The sequence below is a fragment of the Monodelphis domestica genome, chromosome 5 (genome assembly GCF_027887165.1).
Source record: "Monodelphis domestica isolate mMonDom1 chromosome 5, mMonDom1.pri, whole genome shotgun sequence".
NCBI classification, from domain to species: domain Eukaryota; kingdom Metazoa; phylum Chordata; class Mammalia; order Didelphimorphia; family Didelphidae; genus Monodelphis; species Monodelphis domestica.
In genome coordinates, this window is record NC_077231.1 from 122224476 (window position 1) to 122240856 (window position 16381).

Below are 16381 nucleotides of genomic sequence, written 5' to 3' on the forward strand. Positions count from 1 at the left end.
CCATTGACTAGCTGTGTGACCTCAGGCAAATTGGTTTACCTCTTTGGCCTCAAGTTTCTTAATCTATAAAATGAAGGGTTTGGACTCAATGGTCTTTAAAAATCTCTTCATTCTGGGAATTCTGTGAAGGTTTCTTGTTGGCCAGCCCCTCCTAATCTGGGATCTGTTTCAGAGATGCTCAGCCACCTAGGGAATGGGACATAGGTTTGAAAGCAAGGAGCTGGTCAGAAGGGAAGGAGTAGACAGATGGGATAAAGAGGGAAGCAGACAACACTGAAGAAAAATTGCTAATTTCCTCTGACTGGACTATCCTTACGGAAAACAACTTGTAGGCAGCAGAATCAGGACTCAAACACAGGTCTCCACTTCCAATCCAACATTCTTTCCACTGCACCATATGGCTTCTCATCCTTTTGCTGAGTTCCATCGCTGGAAAAGCCCCATAAATTATACATCAGTTTCTGGTGATTGGGACGTGCAGTTGAGGGGTGGAGGAGGTGGGGTGGAGAGGTCAGGGAGCCACTTCCCTCAGAACACAGCTGCCAAATTGGCTGTGGGCTCTGTGTTTTCTTTCCCACCAGACCTATAGCCTTACCATGGCCAGCAGCCAGATGCACTCAGTAGTGGCACTGATCTGCCGCCTCGTTCTGCCTGGGTTTTGCCTGCTTTCTTACTTGCTCCTCCTTAGGATTCTTTCAAGAGGCATAAAGGATGGAGAGGCCAAGTTTGGCTCACTAAGACCCTTACCAAGAGGGTTCCCACCAAACTCTTCAAAGTCTTATCACACTATGGGGTGTCCAATACCGCTTCCTTCCATTGTTTGTGGGTTTTTTTCTTCTGGCAATTAAGAGAGGCCATTCCCCCTAGAAGCAGGTTGGCGCTATTGTGGTTGGGGGTGGGGGATGCTTTGACTGACGTCAACGCTTTGACTTTCTGTCCCATTGCATAAAGACTTAGGCTCTTGGGCTGCTTGATAACTTGACATTTCAGAGTCAAAAGAGTTCTGATCTAGCCACCCTGGGGAGCATGGATCCCTGAGGAAATTCATCAACCATCTTGGAGGCTGCTTTGCAGAGGGCCTCAGAGACACACCAGGGTAAGGTCTGATTTGTCTGGAGAAAATCTCACTGCTCAGCTTGGGCCTGGAGGAGTGGAGGAGGAAGGGAACATGGGATAAGACTTAGAAGTGACCTGATGGAGAGGAGCCTGATTCTTATTTATCTGTGCTGCTTGCAGGGTGCAAAGGTGGAAAAAACCCAAGTGATAAATTTTTTTGCATTTATATAATGTTTTATGGTTTATAATGTGCTTTGTAGCCATTATCCCATTTGATCCTGATGACATAACTGTGACATAGTTATTATAGAGAGTATGGTTCTCATTTTGCACATGGAAAAACTAAGGCTCAGAGAAATAAGTGTGTTTTTCTGATGAATATTAATGGAATTATGTACCCCAAAGTTCACAGTTATATATAGAGAGCTGGGTATAGATTTTGGAGTCTTCTAATTCTAAATCCAGTATTTGCAATCCTAGGCTCATGGACCTGGAAAGGATCATCTAGCTCTTGCTCCTCATTTTGTACAGGAGATAATTGAAGCTTAGTGAACTAAGGGGGCTTGCCCAAGGTTACACAGGCAAGAAATGGTAGACACAAGATTTGAACTTGGGCCTGGTGACTCCAAATCTAGCACCCTTTCCACCAAAGTAATTTTTTCTGAAGCTCATTTCTGATCATGTTGTTCCTCCCTGTCCCCTCTCTGCTCAATAAACTTGAATGACTGCAGAATCAAATATAAACCCCTTTATCGGGCTTTCAAAATCCTTTATAACAAATTGCCTCCCCCTTTCCAGTCTTCTTACACTTTGCCCCTTCTTATATCCCTCTCCCTACATCCTCCTTGATCCATTGATGTGTTCCTTGCTATTATTTGAATAAGACATTTCATCTTTGGATTCTGGGCATTTTCATTGTCTGTCTCCCCATGCCTGGAATGCTCTCCCTCCTTATTTCCACTTCCTGGCTTCCTTGGCTTCCCTCAAGCCCCAACTTAAATCCCAACTTCTATAGAAAGCCTTTCCCAATCCCCCTTAATTTGAGTGTCTTCCCTCTGTTGATTATTTCCTCTTTGTCCCATAGGTTGCTTGCTTGTATGTTGTTTTTTCTCATTAGATTGGGGGCTCCTTGTGGGCAGAGACAATTTATCTTTCTTTGTCTCTCTATCACTTAGCATGGTTCTTGGTGCATTTGTTGTTGGTTAGTCATTTTCATTGGTGTCCAACTCTACATGACTCTATTTTAGGGTTTTCTTGGCAAAGATACTAGAATGGCTTTCCATTTCCCTCTCCAGCTAATTTTACAGATGTGGAAATTGAGGCAAACAGGGTTATGTGACTCACCCAGGGATACACAGCTAGTGTCTGGGTTCAAATCTGGCCTCAGATACTTCCTAGTTGTCTGACCCTGTATAAGCCATTTAACTCCCATTGTCTACTCTTCTCCCTTGGAACCAATACTTGGTTCCAAGTATTAGAATTAATTATTAATTATTATTAATTAATAAATATCCAATTAATTCTAAGACAGAAAGTGAAGGTTTAAAAAATAATAGTGTTATATGATGGGGACTATTTGACATAGACTCACATTCAAACGAATTAGCATTTCCTAGCAGGGTCCACTTAAGCATCCTGGAAGCTAGCTCGTGAACAAAAGTTTTGGATCGGCAGATCACCAAGAAAAGGTTTCAGTTTTCTTCTCTCTAAAACGAGTCAGGGGTCTGGGTAGATGTTCTCTCAAGAACCTTCTGTATCTAAATCTTATCTTCCAACTCTCTATTTTTCCTTTGCTCATGGTGATCCAGGGCAGGACCATTCCTAGAGGGCAGTCAAGTCTTTCCCCTGTGGTCTCTATGTGGTTGAATTGGGACTTAATGCCTCATGCCTTGGTGGACCTAGGGGGTTCCCTTGGCTTGAGACTCTGCAGGGCATAGTTCTAATACTGGGTGGAAGTTGCTTTATGCTATGAGTACTGAATATATTGTACTTTTTCTTCACCACTGTCTCAATGCTTTGCCTTTCCACCATGCAATTGTGACTTAGAGAAACGGGACTTGGAATCGAGAGATTCTGGGTTAGAATCATGGCTTTGGTACTTCTGGTATATATGACTTATTTCTCTTCTCTGGATGCTTAGGATCCCAGAATCCTAACTCTAGAAGTGGAGGGGATCTTAAGAGACTTAGTTAAGCCAATATCTTAATTTCTGCAAAGATAAAACCAATTTTCACAAAAAGTTACTTTCTCAAGATCAACCAAGTAAGAAGAAGCAAAATCAGATTCAGATGAGTTCTTTGACTTCATGCTGAATTGGACTGAAGTTCTTTGACTCCAAAATGAAGGGGTTGTCCTTTTGGGGCACTTAGGTGGCACTGTGGATAGAATGCTGGACCTGTTGTCAGAAAGACCTGAATTCAAATTTGGCCTCAGACTCTTACTAGCTAGGTGACTTTGGGCAAGTCACTTAACTCTGTTTGCCCTAGTTTCTTCATCTATAAAATGAGCTGGAGAAGGAAATGGCAAACCACTCTAGTATCTTTGCCAAGAAAACCCAAAATGGAGTCATGACAAGTTAGACATGACTGACAGAACTAATCCACACCAAAAGTCTTGTCCAGCTTTGAATCTTTGTTGAATATCAATGACCGTGTCATTTAAAAATAAATAACAAATATATATCAGATAAAATAAGAATATAACAAAAGCCCTCCTCAATACTGTCTTTCCCTGAAAGTAAATCTAGCTGATATAAAGCTTGATTGAAACTTATACTCAGTTTCATTTTTTCCCTCCAGCATATACCTATGCATTTTTTCCTATCAGAAATATCCCATTTTAGTGGTTTCACATATATTTGAAGGCAATTTATAATCAGGCCAATGTGGGCATGTGTTTAATTGACTAGAGAAGTAGCGAGTAGGAGGGTCTGCTAATTGGATTGGTGGATAGAGAACTCAGCCTTGAGTCAGGAAGATGGAAGTTCGAATCTGCTCTCACATACTTGTGTAACCTCAGGCTCTCGTGGGTAGTTGTGAGGATCAGATGAAACACTCTTTGTAAAGCACCTCACATACCCAGTTGTTATAGAAATGTGTATTCCTTTCCCTCCCTAAAAGGCTACTATCCTAAAACATCACGACACAGTAGAACAAAGAGTGCCCATCATTGGCATACTAGATATTCGTGGTCCACAATTTTGTCATTATTGTTGAATAGGGTCTGGCTCTTTATGAACCCATTTGGGGTTTTCTTGGCAAAGGTACTGGAGTAGTTTTCCATTTGCCTCTCCAGATCACTTTACAGATGTAGAAACAGAAGCAAATAGGGTCATGTGACTTTCCCAAGGTTACATGGCTATTAAGTGTCTTACTGGAACTCAGGTCTTCTTGAATCCAGGCTGAATGCTCTATCCACTGGACCATTCGGCTGCCATAGTTTTAGGACCCTGGAAAAGCACAACTGTTCCTCTCCCCTTTTTTATGCTCATTCTCCTGGTGATCATCAGACTACCAGTGTAATCTAGCCTAAACTGCTTAGCTTGCCTCTGTTGACATTGGGGATTTGATCCTTTCAGGAAATTCAGTTCATTTCTCCCCATAGGCAGCTTTTCTGGACTTCATGATTTCCAGAAATTCACCTTTCTGCAAGATGAAATCATCTCTGAAAACTCTCCCCTCCTCTGATTATTTCCCTCCCCAGCTGTAAGTCTTCATCATGTCCCTGCACGCACAGGATATCCTCCCTCTCTCTTTACAGCTTCTTTTTATGTAATATTCCCCCATTAGACTGTGAGCTCCTTGGGTTCAGGAACTGTTCTATGCCTTTCTGTGTATCTCCAGCACTTAGCACAGGGTCTAAAACATAGTAGGTGCGTAAGAGGTCTTTATTGATTCTGACTCAGCCTTGTTTCGTCATCCACAAAATTAGGGGGTTGGACTAGGAGACCCCTGAGGTCCCTCCCAACTCAGTCCATGATACTATAATTTGGAGCATAATAAAAATCAGAAGAGATTATCATGGAGAAGTGCTTCATGAAGAAGGGAGGATGTTTTCCCCTCATTTGGGTCTTTGAACTATGGTTTTAGGGATTCTGAGCTTTGAACCTGCTTAATCATTTCATTTTTATATTAAATAAAATCACATTTAATATAAAATGAATATAAATAAAATATTTTATGCAACATCATAATTATAGTTTTAAAAAAGCCTTACCTTCTTTCTTAGTATCATTTCTAAGACAGAATACTAGCAAGGGCTAGATAATCAAGATCATGTGACTTGTTCAGGGTCACACAACTAGGAAATCTGAGGCTGTATTTGAACCCAAGCCCTCCTAACTCTAGGCCTGGCACTTTATCCACTGTGCTACCTAACTGCCACATAATTATAGTTTGCACAGTTTTACATTATAGTTTGCAACAACTCTATGAACTAGATGATATAATTATTAGTATCCTAATAGCTCATAGTAGTTACATGGCTTACCCATGGTCACCCTTCAGGTATTTCATGGAGTCAGGAGTTGAAGTCAAACCTCCTTATTCATAGTCTAATAGTCTTTCCACTGGGGCAGCTGGGTGGCTCAATGGATGGAGAGGCAGGCCTAGAAATAGGAGATCCTAGGTTAAAATCTGGCCTCAGACTTGCCCTAGCTGTGTGACCCTGGGCAAGTCACTTAACCCCTATTGCCTAGCCCTTACTGCTCTTCTGCCTTGGAACCAATATACAGTAGTGATTCCAAGGTGGAGAGTAAGGTTTAAAAAAAAAAGTCTTTCCATCAACAATAGCTGTCTCTCAATAGCTGTGATGGAACTTGAGTGGTATTGAACAAATAGTGGTATCACACAGACTCTACATTGCAACCAAATAGGATCTATACTAGGAATGGTTTAATAAAAGGAAAAGTATTAACATAACTGATTATATTAATAACAAAAGCAATAACGATCATATGATTATCAATAAATGCAGAAAAAGTCTTTGATAAAATACAACACTTTTTCCTATTAAAAACACTGCAAAGCATAGGTATAAATGGAATTTTTCTTAAAATGATACAAAGCATCCGCAAGTTTTACTTATAATGGGGATATGCTAGAAGCCTTCCCAATAAGATTAGTAGTGAAACAAGGGTGCCTATTACCACCGATATTATTTAACACAGCATTAGAAAATGTTAGCAATAGCAATAATAAAAAAAGAAGTGTAAAGATTCAAATTGGGTAAAGAGGTAATAAAACTATCTCTTTTTGTAGATGATATGATGGCGTATGTGGAAAATCTTAGAGAGTCAACTATCAATGATTTTAGTAAAATAGCAGGATATAAAATAAACCCACATACATCATCAGCATTGTTATATATTACCAACAAAGTCCTGCAAAAAGATATAGAGATACTCAATTTTAAAATAACCATAGATAGGACTTCTTTACTAGCAGTAATGAAGTGATCCAGGACAATTCTGAGGGACTTATGAGAAAGAATGCTATCCACATTCAGAGGAAGAACTGTGGGAGCAAAATCACAGAAGAAAAACAACTGCTTGATCACATGGGTCAATGGGGATATGATTGGGGATGTAGACTCTAAATGATCACCCTAGTGCAAAAATAAAAAATATGGAAATAGGTCTTAATCAATGACACATGTAAAACCCGGTAGAAATGTGTATCAGCTATGGGAGGGGGGTGGACGGAGGGGAGGGAAAGAACATGCATCTTGTAACCATGGAAAAATATTCTAAATTTATTAATTAAACAAATTCTTCCAAATAAATAAATAAATAAAAATGCAAGAAGAAAAAAAAATAACCAAAGATAAAATAAAATAACTGGGAGCATGCCTGCCAAAACAAATCCAGGAACGACACAAAAATAATTATAAAATACTTTTTATACTAATAAAGTAAAATCTAAATAATTGGAGAAATATTCATTGTTCATGGGTGGGCAGAGCCAATATAATTAAAATGACAATCCTATCTAAACTAATCTATTTATTCAATGTCACCCCAATCAATTTAGCAAAAAAGTTATCTTTTTGATAGAAAAAAATAAAATTCATTTGGAATAACAAAATATAAAGTATATCAAGAGAATTAATGATAAAAAATATAAAAGTAGGAGGTCTAGAAGTATCAGATTTTAAATGTTTTTATGAAGCAGTAATTATCAAAACTATCTGGTATTGGCTAAGAAATAGAAAAGTAGAGCAAGGGAACAGAACAGACATATAACAAATGGTAATAAGAGATTATAGTAATCTTGAATTTGACTAAAGTATAGATCCAGGTTATTGGGATAAAAAAATTACTATTTAGTAAAAATAGCTGGGACAATTGGATAGTGGTTTGGCAGAAACTAAATAGAGATCAATCTCTTACAACATTCATTAGAACAGGCTCAAAATGGATGCATGATCCAGACATAAAAGGAGACATACTCAGGTCAGAAGGACAGAGAATATATTACATTTTATTTTTTGATTTATGGATAGGAGTTGAATTTATGAGTAAACAAGAGATGAAGAGCATTGTGAAATATAAAATGGATAATTTTGAGTACATTAAATTGAAAAGTTTTTATACAAATAAGACAAGTATTGCTAACATTAGAAGGAAATCAGAAACATGGGAAAATTTTTTATAGACAGTCTCTTGGATAAAGGTCTCATGTCTAAAATATATAGAGCTGGGTGGCTGAATGGATTGAGAGCCAGACCCAGAGATGGGAGGTTCTGGGTTCAAATATGGCCTCAGATACTTCCTAGCTGTGTGACCCTGGGCAAGTCACTTGACCTTCATTGTCTAGCCCTTACCACTCTTCTGCCTTATAATCAATATTGATTCTGAGACAGAAGGTAAGGGTTATTAAAATATATATGTATGTATAGAGAGAACTTCAACAAATTTGCAGGAATAAGAACCCCCTCCCCCAATTGATAAATGGGCAAAAGATATGAACAGAGGAAGAAACTAACTCCATATATAGGTTTATGAATAAATGCTCTAAATCACTAATGATTAGGGGAATGTAAACTAATGCAATTCTGTGGTATCATTTCACACACATCAGATTGGCTAAAAGGATGAAAGAGCAAAATGACAAATGTTGGAAGGGATGTGGAAAAACAGGGACACTAATAACCTGTTGATAGAACTGTGAGTTGAACTAACCATTTTGGAGGGGAATTTCAAATTTGGAATGTAATTTCAAAAAATTATGCCCAGAGAGTTCTGTGTATATCTCAGCAATATTATTGCTGGGTCTATTTCCCAAGGAGATCAGAGGAAAAGAAAAATCATCTACATGTACTAAAATATTTATAGCAGTTCTCTTTGTGGTATCAAAGCACTGGAAATCAAGGGGATACCCAAAAGTTGGGCAATGACTGAACAAACTGTGGTATGTGATTATGATGGAATACTATAATGAAACAGATTACTTTAAAAAAGGTTGGAAAGAACTACATGAGATAATAAAGAAGAAGATGAGTAGAACAAAAAAAATGACATACAGTTACAGGTTTAATACTTGAAGAATAACTTGTGAACATTCAACTTCGGAGAATGAACCCAGAAGTGGAAACACACGATACACAATCTACATATACGGAACTCTTTGCTAGATGAAGCCTTCTGGTGTGGTGAGGGAGGATAGTAGTAAAAATAACTAAAAAACCCATTAAAAAACCAAATCAATAGCAGGTGACTCATTCTGGGAAGGAAGAAAGGAAGAGCAGGAAAAGGAGAAGGAGGATGCTTTGCCCTTACCCAAACCCCTCCAGTGATGGAACATTCTACCATACAATCTAACAGGATTCTTTCTCCATCCTCTTCACAGATGACGTGTATCAAGCTTATTGCATTTATACCTCTTGCTCTGGGCCTCCTCACATCAGGTAAAGAAAAAGGTTTCTGTTTTTCTCTGATGCAGTGTATTTGAATTACTTGCTGACTCCGTGCTTAGCACAGTGTCTGGCACATAGGAAACACTTATTAAAGACCTGTTGTCTTGCATTGTCTGCCTTCCCATCTTGAGACTATGGTGATTTGGCAGAGCTTTTGCTCAGTGGGGTACTGGTAAATGTTTAACACCTGACTTTCTGAGGAGAAAAAAAGGTATGTGGAACAAACTTTCAAGTTTAATCAGCCTTATTGACGTTTTCCTCCATCACTTTTTTAAGTCCAGAAATCAACCAAACAAGAAATCAAGCCGTTATGTGTAGCACTTGCCAATTTCTAAGGTGTAAATAATTACATTGACAATTTAACAACTGGCTTTCCAGGAACGGGAGCTAGCTCCAGGCTTGCTCATGGCTACCATTTTACCTCCTCCATCCCTTAAGAGGAAATAACTCTATAGACACCCACACTGGGGGGGATAAAGCCCCAATGGCCAAACTTAAGCCATCAACTCTTTCTTATCTTGCATTAACAAATGATTGAAGAAGCATTCATTAAGTGCCCACAACATGCTAACTTAGCTGATTCTGGAGCACATATTGGCATTTAATAAATGCTTCTTGATCGATTAATTCTGACTCCAAAGTTTCGTTTTGGGTGGACTCAGTCTCATTTCCTTCTGCCTCCTCCTGTCTAATGTAGTCTGAGCTAATGGGTCCAGCAGCACTGACTGACATGTGCTCTATCTTCCCAGCTTCCTTTCTGTCCTTTGTGGAAGGCGAGAAGGGTCAGAAATCAGTCAGTCGCTGTACCCTTTTTGGAGATGATCACATCAAAACCTTTGATGACCACTTCTACAGCTTTGGTGGAGACTGCAGTTACCTCCTGACTGGAGACTGCCAGAAGCACTCCTTCTCCATTTTGGGTGAGTGGATGTTGAATGGAGGGGTCAAGAGTTAGTGTCATGATTTGTCACAGGGCATTCTGGCTTGGATGGGAGTATCTAAGCAATTGTGAGAAGGGGATGATTTTTCTTTGACACGTGAATTTGCGTCATAGGATCTTAGAATTTAGATCTCAAAGTGACCAAATAGATCATGTATTCCAACACTTCTTTTATTTTAATTCTTTTTAAACCTTTACTTCCCATTTTTTTTAACCCTTTCCTTCTGTTGTAGAATTAATACTGTGTATTGGTTCTGAGACAGAAGAGCAGTGGTAAGGGCTAGGCAATGGGGGTCAAGTTCCCAGACTCACAGAGCTGGGAAATATCTGATGCCAGATTTGAATCTAGGTACCCTGAACCTCAAGCATGGCTCTCTACTTATTGAGCCACCTAATTGCTCTTATTTTATAAATGAAAAGTGATGAGATTTGCCCTAGGAAACATAGGCAAGATCTAACCAGTTTGTTTGACTCCAAATCCAGTGATCCTTTTATTATTCCTATGCAATATCACCAACAGGGTAGGGAGATTCCTTATAGCTCTTCAGTGAGTGCTTAAAGATAAGAATGATATTCTTTATGTCCCTTCTAGGGAAGATACCATTATTGGAAATATATTGACACCTTCTTTCTCCTACCACCTATGTCTCTGTTGACTTTTGGGTTCAGTGAAACTTTGATTATTTGGAAACTGTGGTGTTCTAAGACTTGTAACCCTACAGCAAGTTTAAAAAGGTTGATAGTTGTGCTGGAGAACACTTTGGAGTCATGAAAAGGAATACACATTTTTCCAAATGCAGTTTAGCCTGTTCCTTTCTACCTATTCAATTCAGAGTTCAGCTTGTCCAGTTTCTGTATCTGTCCCAGATATATTTCTTGATTCATTAACTTATAAATCATTAGTTTATTTTTCATCCATTTTATTTTTCTTGTATGGATTGCTAGGCAAATACTTTTGGCAAACATATATCTCCCTGTTTGAACAAAATAATTGTAACAAAATTAACTCTGTGGTTACATTCTATTGGCAAGATACAATTAAACATATATACTTATGTGTGTAGGTATGTATAATTTGAGAACATACTAACAACTAAGAGTATCTAGAAAGAGCTTCTATTTGAGGTGAGTCTTGAAGGAAGCTGAGGATTTTAGACTATGCTACAGGTATTAGCGATAACTTTACTGAATATCTGGTAATTAGGTAGCATAGTGGATAAGAGTATTAGATTTGGAGATGAAAGACCTGAGTTTAAATCTGGCCCTAGACATTTACTATGTGACCTTGACACAAGTGCCTTAGTTTCCTCATTTGCAAAATGGGGACTTCCAGAGTTGAGGAAAGAATAAAATGAGATAATGCTTTTAAAACAGGCTATGAGAATGGAGCTGCTATTATTAGCAATATCTAAGTACCCAGCCCTGTGCTGGATATTATGGGGAATACCAAGAAATACAGAGACACTATTTTTACCTTGAAGGAGATTGTGGTCTAGATGAAGAGATAAACTTGTTACATGAACTAATTAGAGAATGATCAAGTGTTAAACTGGTTAGTATTGACTTTAGTAATGCAGAGAAGAGAGATCACCAATGAGTCATTAGGGCAGATTTCATGAAAGAGGTGGGGTTTGAGATGGATCATAGATTTAGAACTGGAAAGGATCTTAGAAATCATTTAATGTTCTTTCTCTCCCCAGATTCCTCACCCCACTCCATTGCCCCTATACATGCATTTTACAAGTTAGTATTAAGGACAGCTAAGTGGAACAATGGATAGAGCACAGGACTGGGAGTCAGTAAGACCTGAGTTCAAATCTGAACTCAAACACTAACTGTGTGACCCTGGTCAAGTCACTTAACCCTGTTTGCCTCAGTTTCCTCATCTGTAGAATGAACTGGAGAAGGAAATGGCAAACCATTCCACTATCTTTGTCAAGAAAATCCTAAATCAAGTTATGAAGAATCAGATATAACTGAAATGACTAAACCACAACAATTATGGCCATAGGTGAGAAATGACTTGCCCAAGGTCACACAAATAGTAAGTGGCAGGTGCGGACCTTAAATTCATGTTTTGTGACTCCAAATCCATTGTTTCTTCATTCTGGAATCTAGGTCTTCCTGGATTCCAGCTCCAGGTTCTGTCTACTCTTCCAGATTGACTTTTTTCTTAATCTGCAATCAGAATGGAGAATCTTAGTTGAAAACATTTCAGCTCCTAGAATTACAATTTATAGGCCCGCATTTGTGTTTTGGTCTGGATGATTTGTGACTAAATTCTCTTTCTCTATTTGACTCACTCCAAGCAACTCAATCTGTTTGGCTTTTACAGGTTCTCATCAATCTTCTTCATTCCCTTGGTAGGCGATAGGAGACTATAGAGGAGAGAAGGGAGGGAGGGAGGATCTTAGAAGCTCAAAAAGTCAGGGTTGGAAAGGAGCCCAGGGGGCATCTGCTATAACTCATTCCTGAACATGAATGTCCTCTATCATACACCCAACCCATGGTCATCTCTTTAGGAAATCTCTAATTGTTAGGAAGTTTTTCCTGGCACTAAGCTTAAATTGTCTCTCTGTAATTCATGTCCACCCATTGATTCTAGTTCTTCCCTCTGAGACCAAGCAAAACAAGACCTAATCATACTAATTCTACATCCATGTAAAGAAGGCAATGGTAATCCTCTTCCCCCCAAACCTTAAACCTTTCTCTTCTCTAGTCTTTTTTGTTGTCATTCACTTGCTTTTAGTCACCTTTGATTCTTCATGATCCCATTCAAGATTTTCTTAGCAAAGATCCTGGAGTGGTTTTCCATTTCATTCTCCAGCTTGTTTTACAGATGAGGAAACCAAAGCAGACAAAGTTAAGTGACTCACTCAGGGTCACTTAGTATTTGTTTGAGGTTGGATTTAAACTCAGTTCTTACTGACTCCAGGCTCTGTGCTCTATCCATTGCACCACATAGCTCCCCCTTCTCCAGGCTAAACACTCCTAGTTCCTTAGCTACTTTTCAGATGTCATCATCTCAAGGTGTTTCATCACCCTGGCTGCTATCCTCTGGACATTGCCCAGTTTATCAGTGTCCCTAAATGTGGCTACCAGAAATGATCACAGTACTCTAGATATGACCTAAACCACCTCCTCCTGTTTTAGAACTCATTTCCCTGGGTCTACAGCTGAGCTGAGTTCAGATAGACTTTCATTTCCAAGTTTAAGACTCCTTCCATTCCACTGCCTGATTACCTACGTAATTCATTGTGTTTATTTATTTTTACATATTAAAAAAATCTTCATCTTCTGACTTAGAATCAATACTGTATATTGGTTCCATGGCAGAACAGCAGTAAGAGTTAGGCAATGGCAGTTAAGTGATTTGAGGAGGATAACACAGGTTGGAAAAGTCTGAGGCCGGATGTGAATTTAGGACCTCTTGTCTGCAGGACTAGCTCTCAGTCCACTGAGCCACCTACTAGCTGCTCCTGTGCAACTTGTTTTTTTGACATTGAAATCATTGAGTCTCTTGTATCATTAATATTTCACAGGTAGCCTGCTTTTCCAATGCATGTCTAAGCTCTTGAAGGCCAGTGATCATGTCATAAGCTCTTTTGTATTCCTTTTAATCAAGGGTGAAACCCCAATGAGATAATGAGTGTAAAGCATTCTGCAAACCTTAAAGTGCCACATAACTAGCAAATCTTCTTCTTCTTGGCCTCTGGACTGGTGATTTCAGCCCCTGAGCATTCTATTATACTCCTGCTTGGGTTAAGCAATGTTTATAGAGCAAGGCAGGGTGGATGGCAAATGTTTAGCAACTGGGGTGTGCAGAAAGAAAAAAAAGTACACACAAAGACTTTTAAATGTATTCTCTATCACTCGATTAATTCTAGACGATCAATAATAAAACAATAAATCAAACCCTGCTTTGTGGCCAGTTTCTGAGATGTAAATGCTTGCCATGATCATTTAACAATGGCTTTCAAGCCCAGTGAGAGCTGGCTCCAGCACAACTCCCTGCTCTTACTATGAGTAGTCTGCAAAATTCTGGGCTGATACTTGAGTGTTCAGTATGTTTTTGAAAGAATGAATGTGTCATGGAGGACATTATTAGCATGTCACAAGGAATTTGGGGGTATCAACAGCACATAGATATTTATTATTTGTATTAGCCACTGTATTAGGTACTGGAGCTAGAAAAAACAGAGACAACAAACCTTCCCTTTGAAGAGGCCATCTTTTCCTTGGGGAGAAACGGTTCCTATGGAGAGAAGTTTAATGCAATTGTAGGATCTATGTGTATGCCAGGGTGAGGTGGGCTGGGGAAGGGGAGGTCCACATAAGGTGCCCAGGGAAAATTTGAGGAGGAAAGGGCACTCTCAGCTGGAATAATGAGGGAGGAATCTCTTGAGCTGATTGTCGAAGGATGAAACCAATTCTGACAGGCAGAAATGAGAAGGATATCTATAGAGGTAAGATAATATTGGCTTTGGGAAGTAGCTTCTAGCCTGGTTTGCCTGGAGGAAGGAAGGAAATGAGCATTCTTGAAGTCCTTACTATCTGCCAAGCACTCTGCTAAGCACACTAAAATATTATCTCATTTGATCCATACAACAACAGTGAGAGGTAGGTGCTATTATTATCTCCATTTCACAATTGAAGAAATTGAGGCAAATTGAGTTGAAGTGACTTCCCCAGGGTCACATTGCTAATAAGTGACTGAGGCAGCATTTTAATTCAAGGCTCCTTGATTCCAGGTCCAGAGTTCTATCCATTGCCTTTAGAAATGAAGAGGAGTAGTAAAATGAACTAGAATTGAAAATGTAGGTGGTAGTCAAAGTATAGAAGACCTCAAATGACTATCTAGAGGACATCTGTTTTGTTATGGGGGCAATAGGTAGCTACTGAAGGTATTTGAGCAAGAAAATGATAGGAAGGTTTAGGAAGATGATAGGCTTAGGAATATAGATTTGTCAGGGAGGAAAGATTGCAAGCAGGAAGAAAGATGGAGAGTCTATTATAGTGATCTAGGCAAGCAGCATAAATGAAACAAGGCTCACAGATATCAGCAGGCAGAGAGAGGGGGCCAGTGATTTTGTGGAGGTAGAATTGTTAAGACTTGGCAGCTTTGTGGATGATGGGACTGGGCTGCTGAGGGAGGGAAAAGAGTCGAAGATGACTCCAAAGGGTCTGTGTGTTATGCTTCCTCTGGAGGATTTCTGTTACTTCAAAGTGCTCGATATGATATAGATGAAAGAATTCCATAAGTAGGCCTCTTTATTTGGTGATTTCAACCTTGAGAAAAATAAGAAAATGTTTCTCCTTTCATCTACCAATGGTTCTTTTAATCTTGCAGGGGATTTTGAAAATGGCAAGAGGAAAAGTCTCTCTGTATATCTTGGGGAATTTTTTGACATCCACTTATTTATCAATGGCACTGTGACACAGGGAGACCAAAGGTAAGTCAAGGACTTGTAGAAAATTACAGAGATGGTAAGAACCTTAGAGATAACTTAGTCTAACATAGTCTCTTCATTAAAAACCCAAACCTCCAAACCAAAACCCTCATCTTGTGTCTTAGAATCAATACTGTGTATTGGTTCCAAGGCAGAAGAGCAATGAGGACTAGTCAATGAGGATTAAATGACTTGTCCAGAGTCACACAGCAAGAAAATGTCTGAGGTAAAATCTGAATCCATATAGCCACTTAACTGCCCTTTATTCATGCATTAAAATTTTTTTTTTAACCCTTACCTTCCATCTTAGAATCAATGCTGTATATTTGTTCTAAGGGAGAAAAGTGTTAAGGCCTAGGCAATGAGGGTTAAGTGACTTGCCCAGGGTCACACAGCTAGGAAGTGAGGTCAGATTTGAGTCCAAGACCTTCTATTTCTAGGCCCCTATCCACTAGCCACCTCTGACACCCCAATTTTAAAGACAGAAAACTGAGATCAAGAGATGAAATAACTTATTCAATGACACTTTTTACTACTGGTAGAACCCAGCCTTGCCTTGTGTCAAACAGTATAAGGAAGAGTTGAGTATAGAACTCAAGTGGCCTATTGCCCATTAGTTATTTCTCTCCACCTCCAATTAGGAAATTTCAGAGTTAGAAGGGAAATTAGAAGCTAAATAGTCCAGGCCAAAAAGGAAAGCAGATCATCACCTTTGCAGAATACCTAAAAAAAGGGTCAATACTGAAGCTGAAGCTTAAATACTTTGGCCACACAATGAGAAGAGTCATTGGAAAAGACCCTGATATTAGGAAAGACTGAAGGCAAAAGGAAAAGGAGATTGCAGAGAAGGAGATGGATAGATTGGGTCAATGGAAACGAACGAACATGAACTTGGACAGACTTTAAGAGATAGTGAAGAACAGAAGGGCTTGGTCCATGGGATCACAAAGAGCCAGAGATGACTGAACAACAACAAAAAGCATCCACTTAAAGACCTCATTTTAAGGGAAAACCCACTACT

At 39.2% G+C, this 16381-nt stretch overlaps 1 protein-coding gene across 2 annotated transcripts in view; it reads left to right on the plus strand.

The window, feature by feature from the left end:
- The first annotated feature begins 921 nt into the window (after positions 1 to 921).
- Positions 922 to 16381, plus strand: part of VWF (von Willebrand factor) — a 229350-nt gene continuing 213890 nt past the window's right edge. The window contains exons 1-4 of one of the 2 annotated variants that reach the window (XM_056797289.1): positions 922 to 1096; positions 8904 to 8961; positions 9720 to 9890; positions 15261 to 15363. In XM_056797289.1, the coding sequence (XP_056653267.1) occupies positions 8904 to 8961; positions 9720 to 9890; positions 15261 to 15363 (332 nt within the window). In that variant the 5' untranslated portion in view covers positions 922 to 1096. 2 annotated transcript variants of the gene reach the window in all.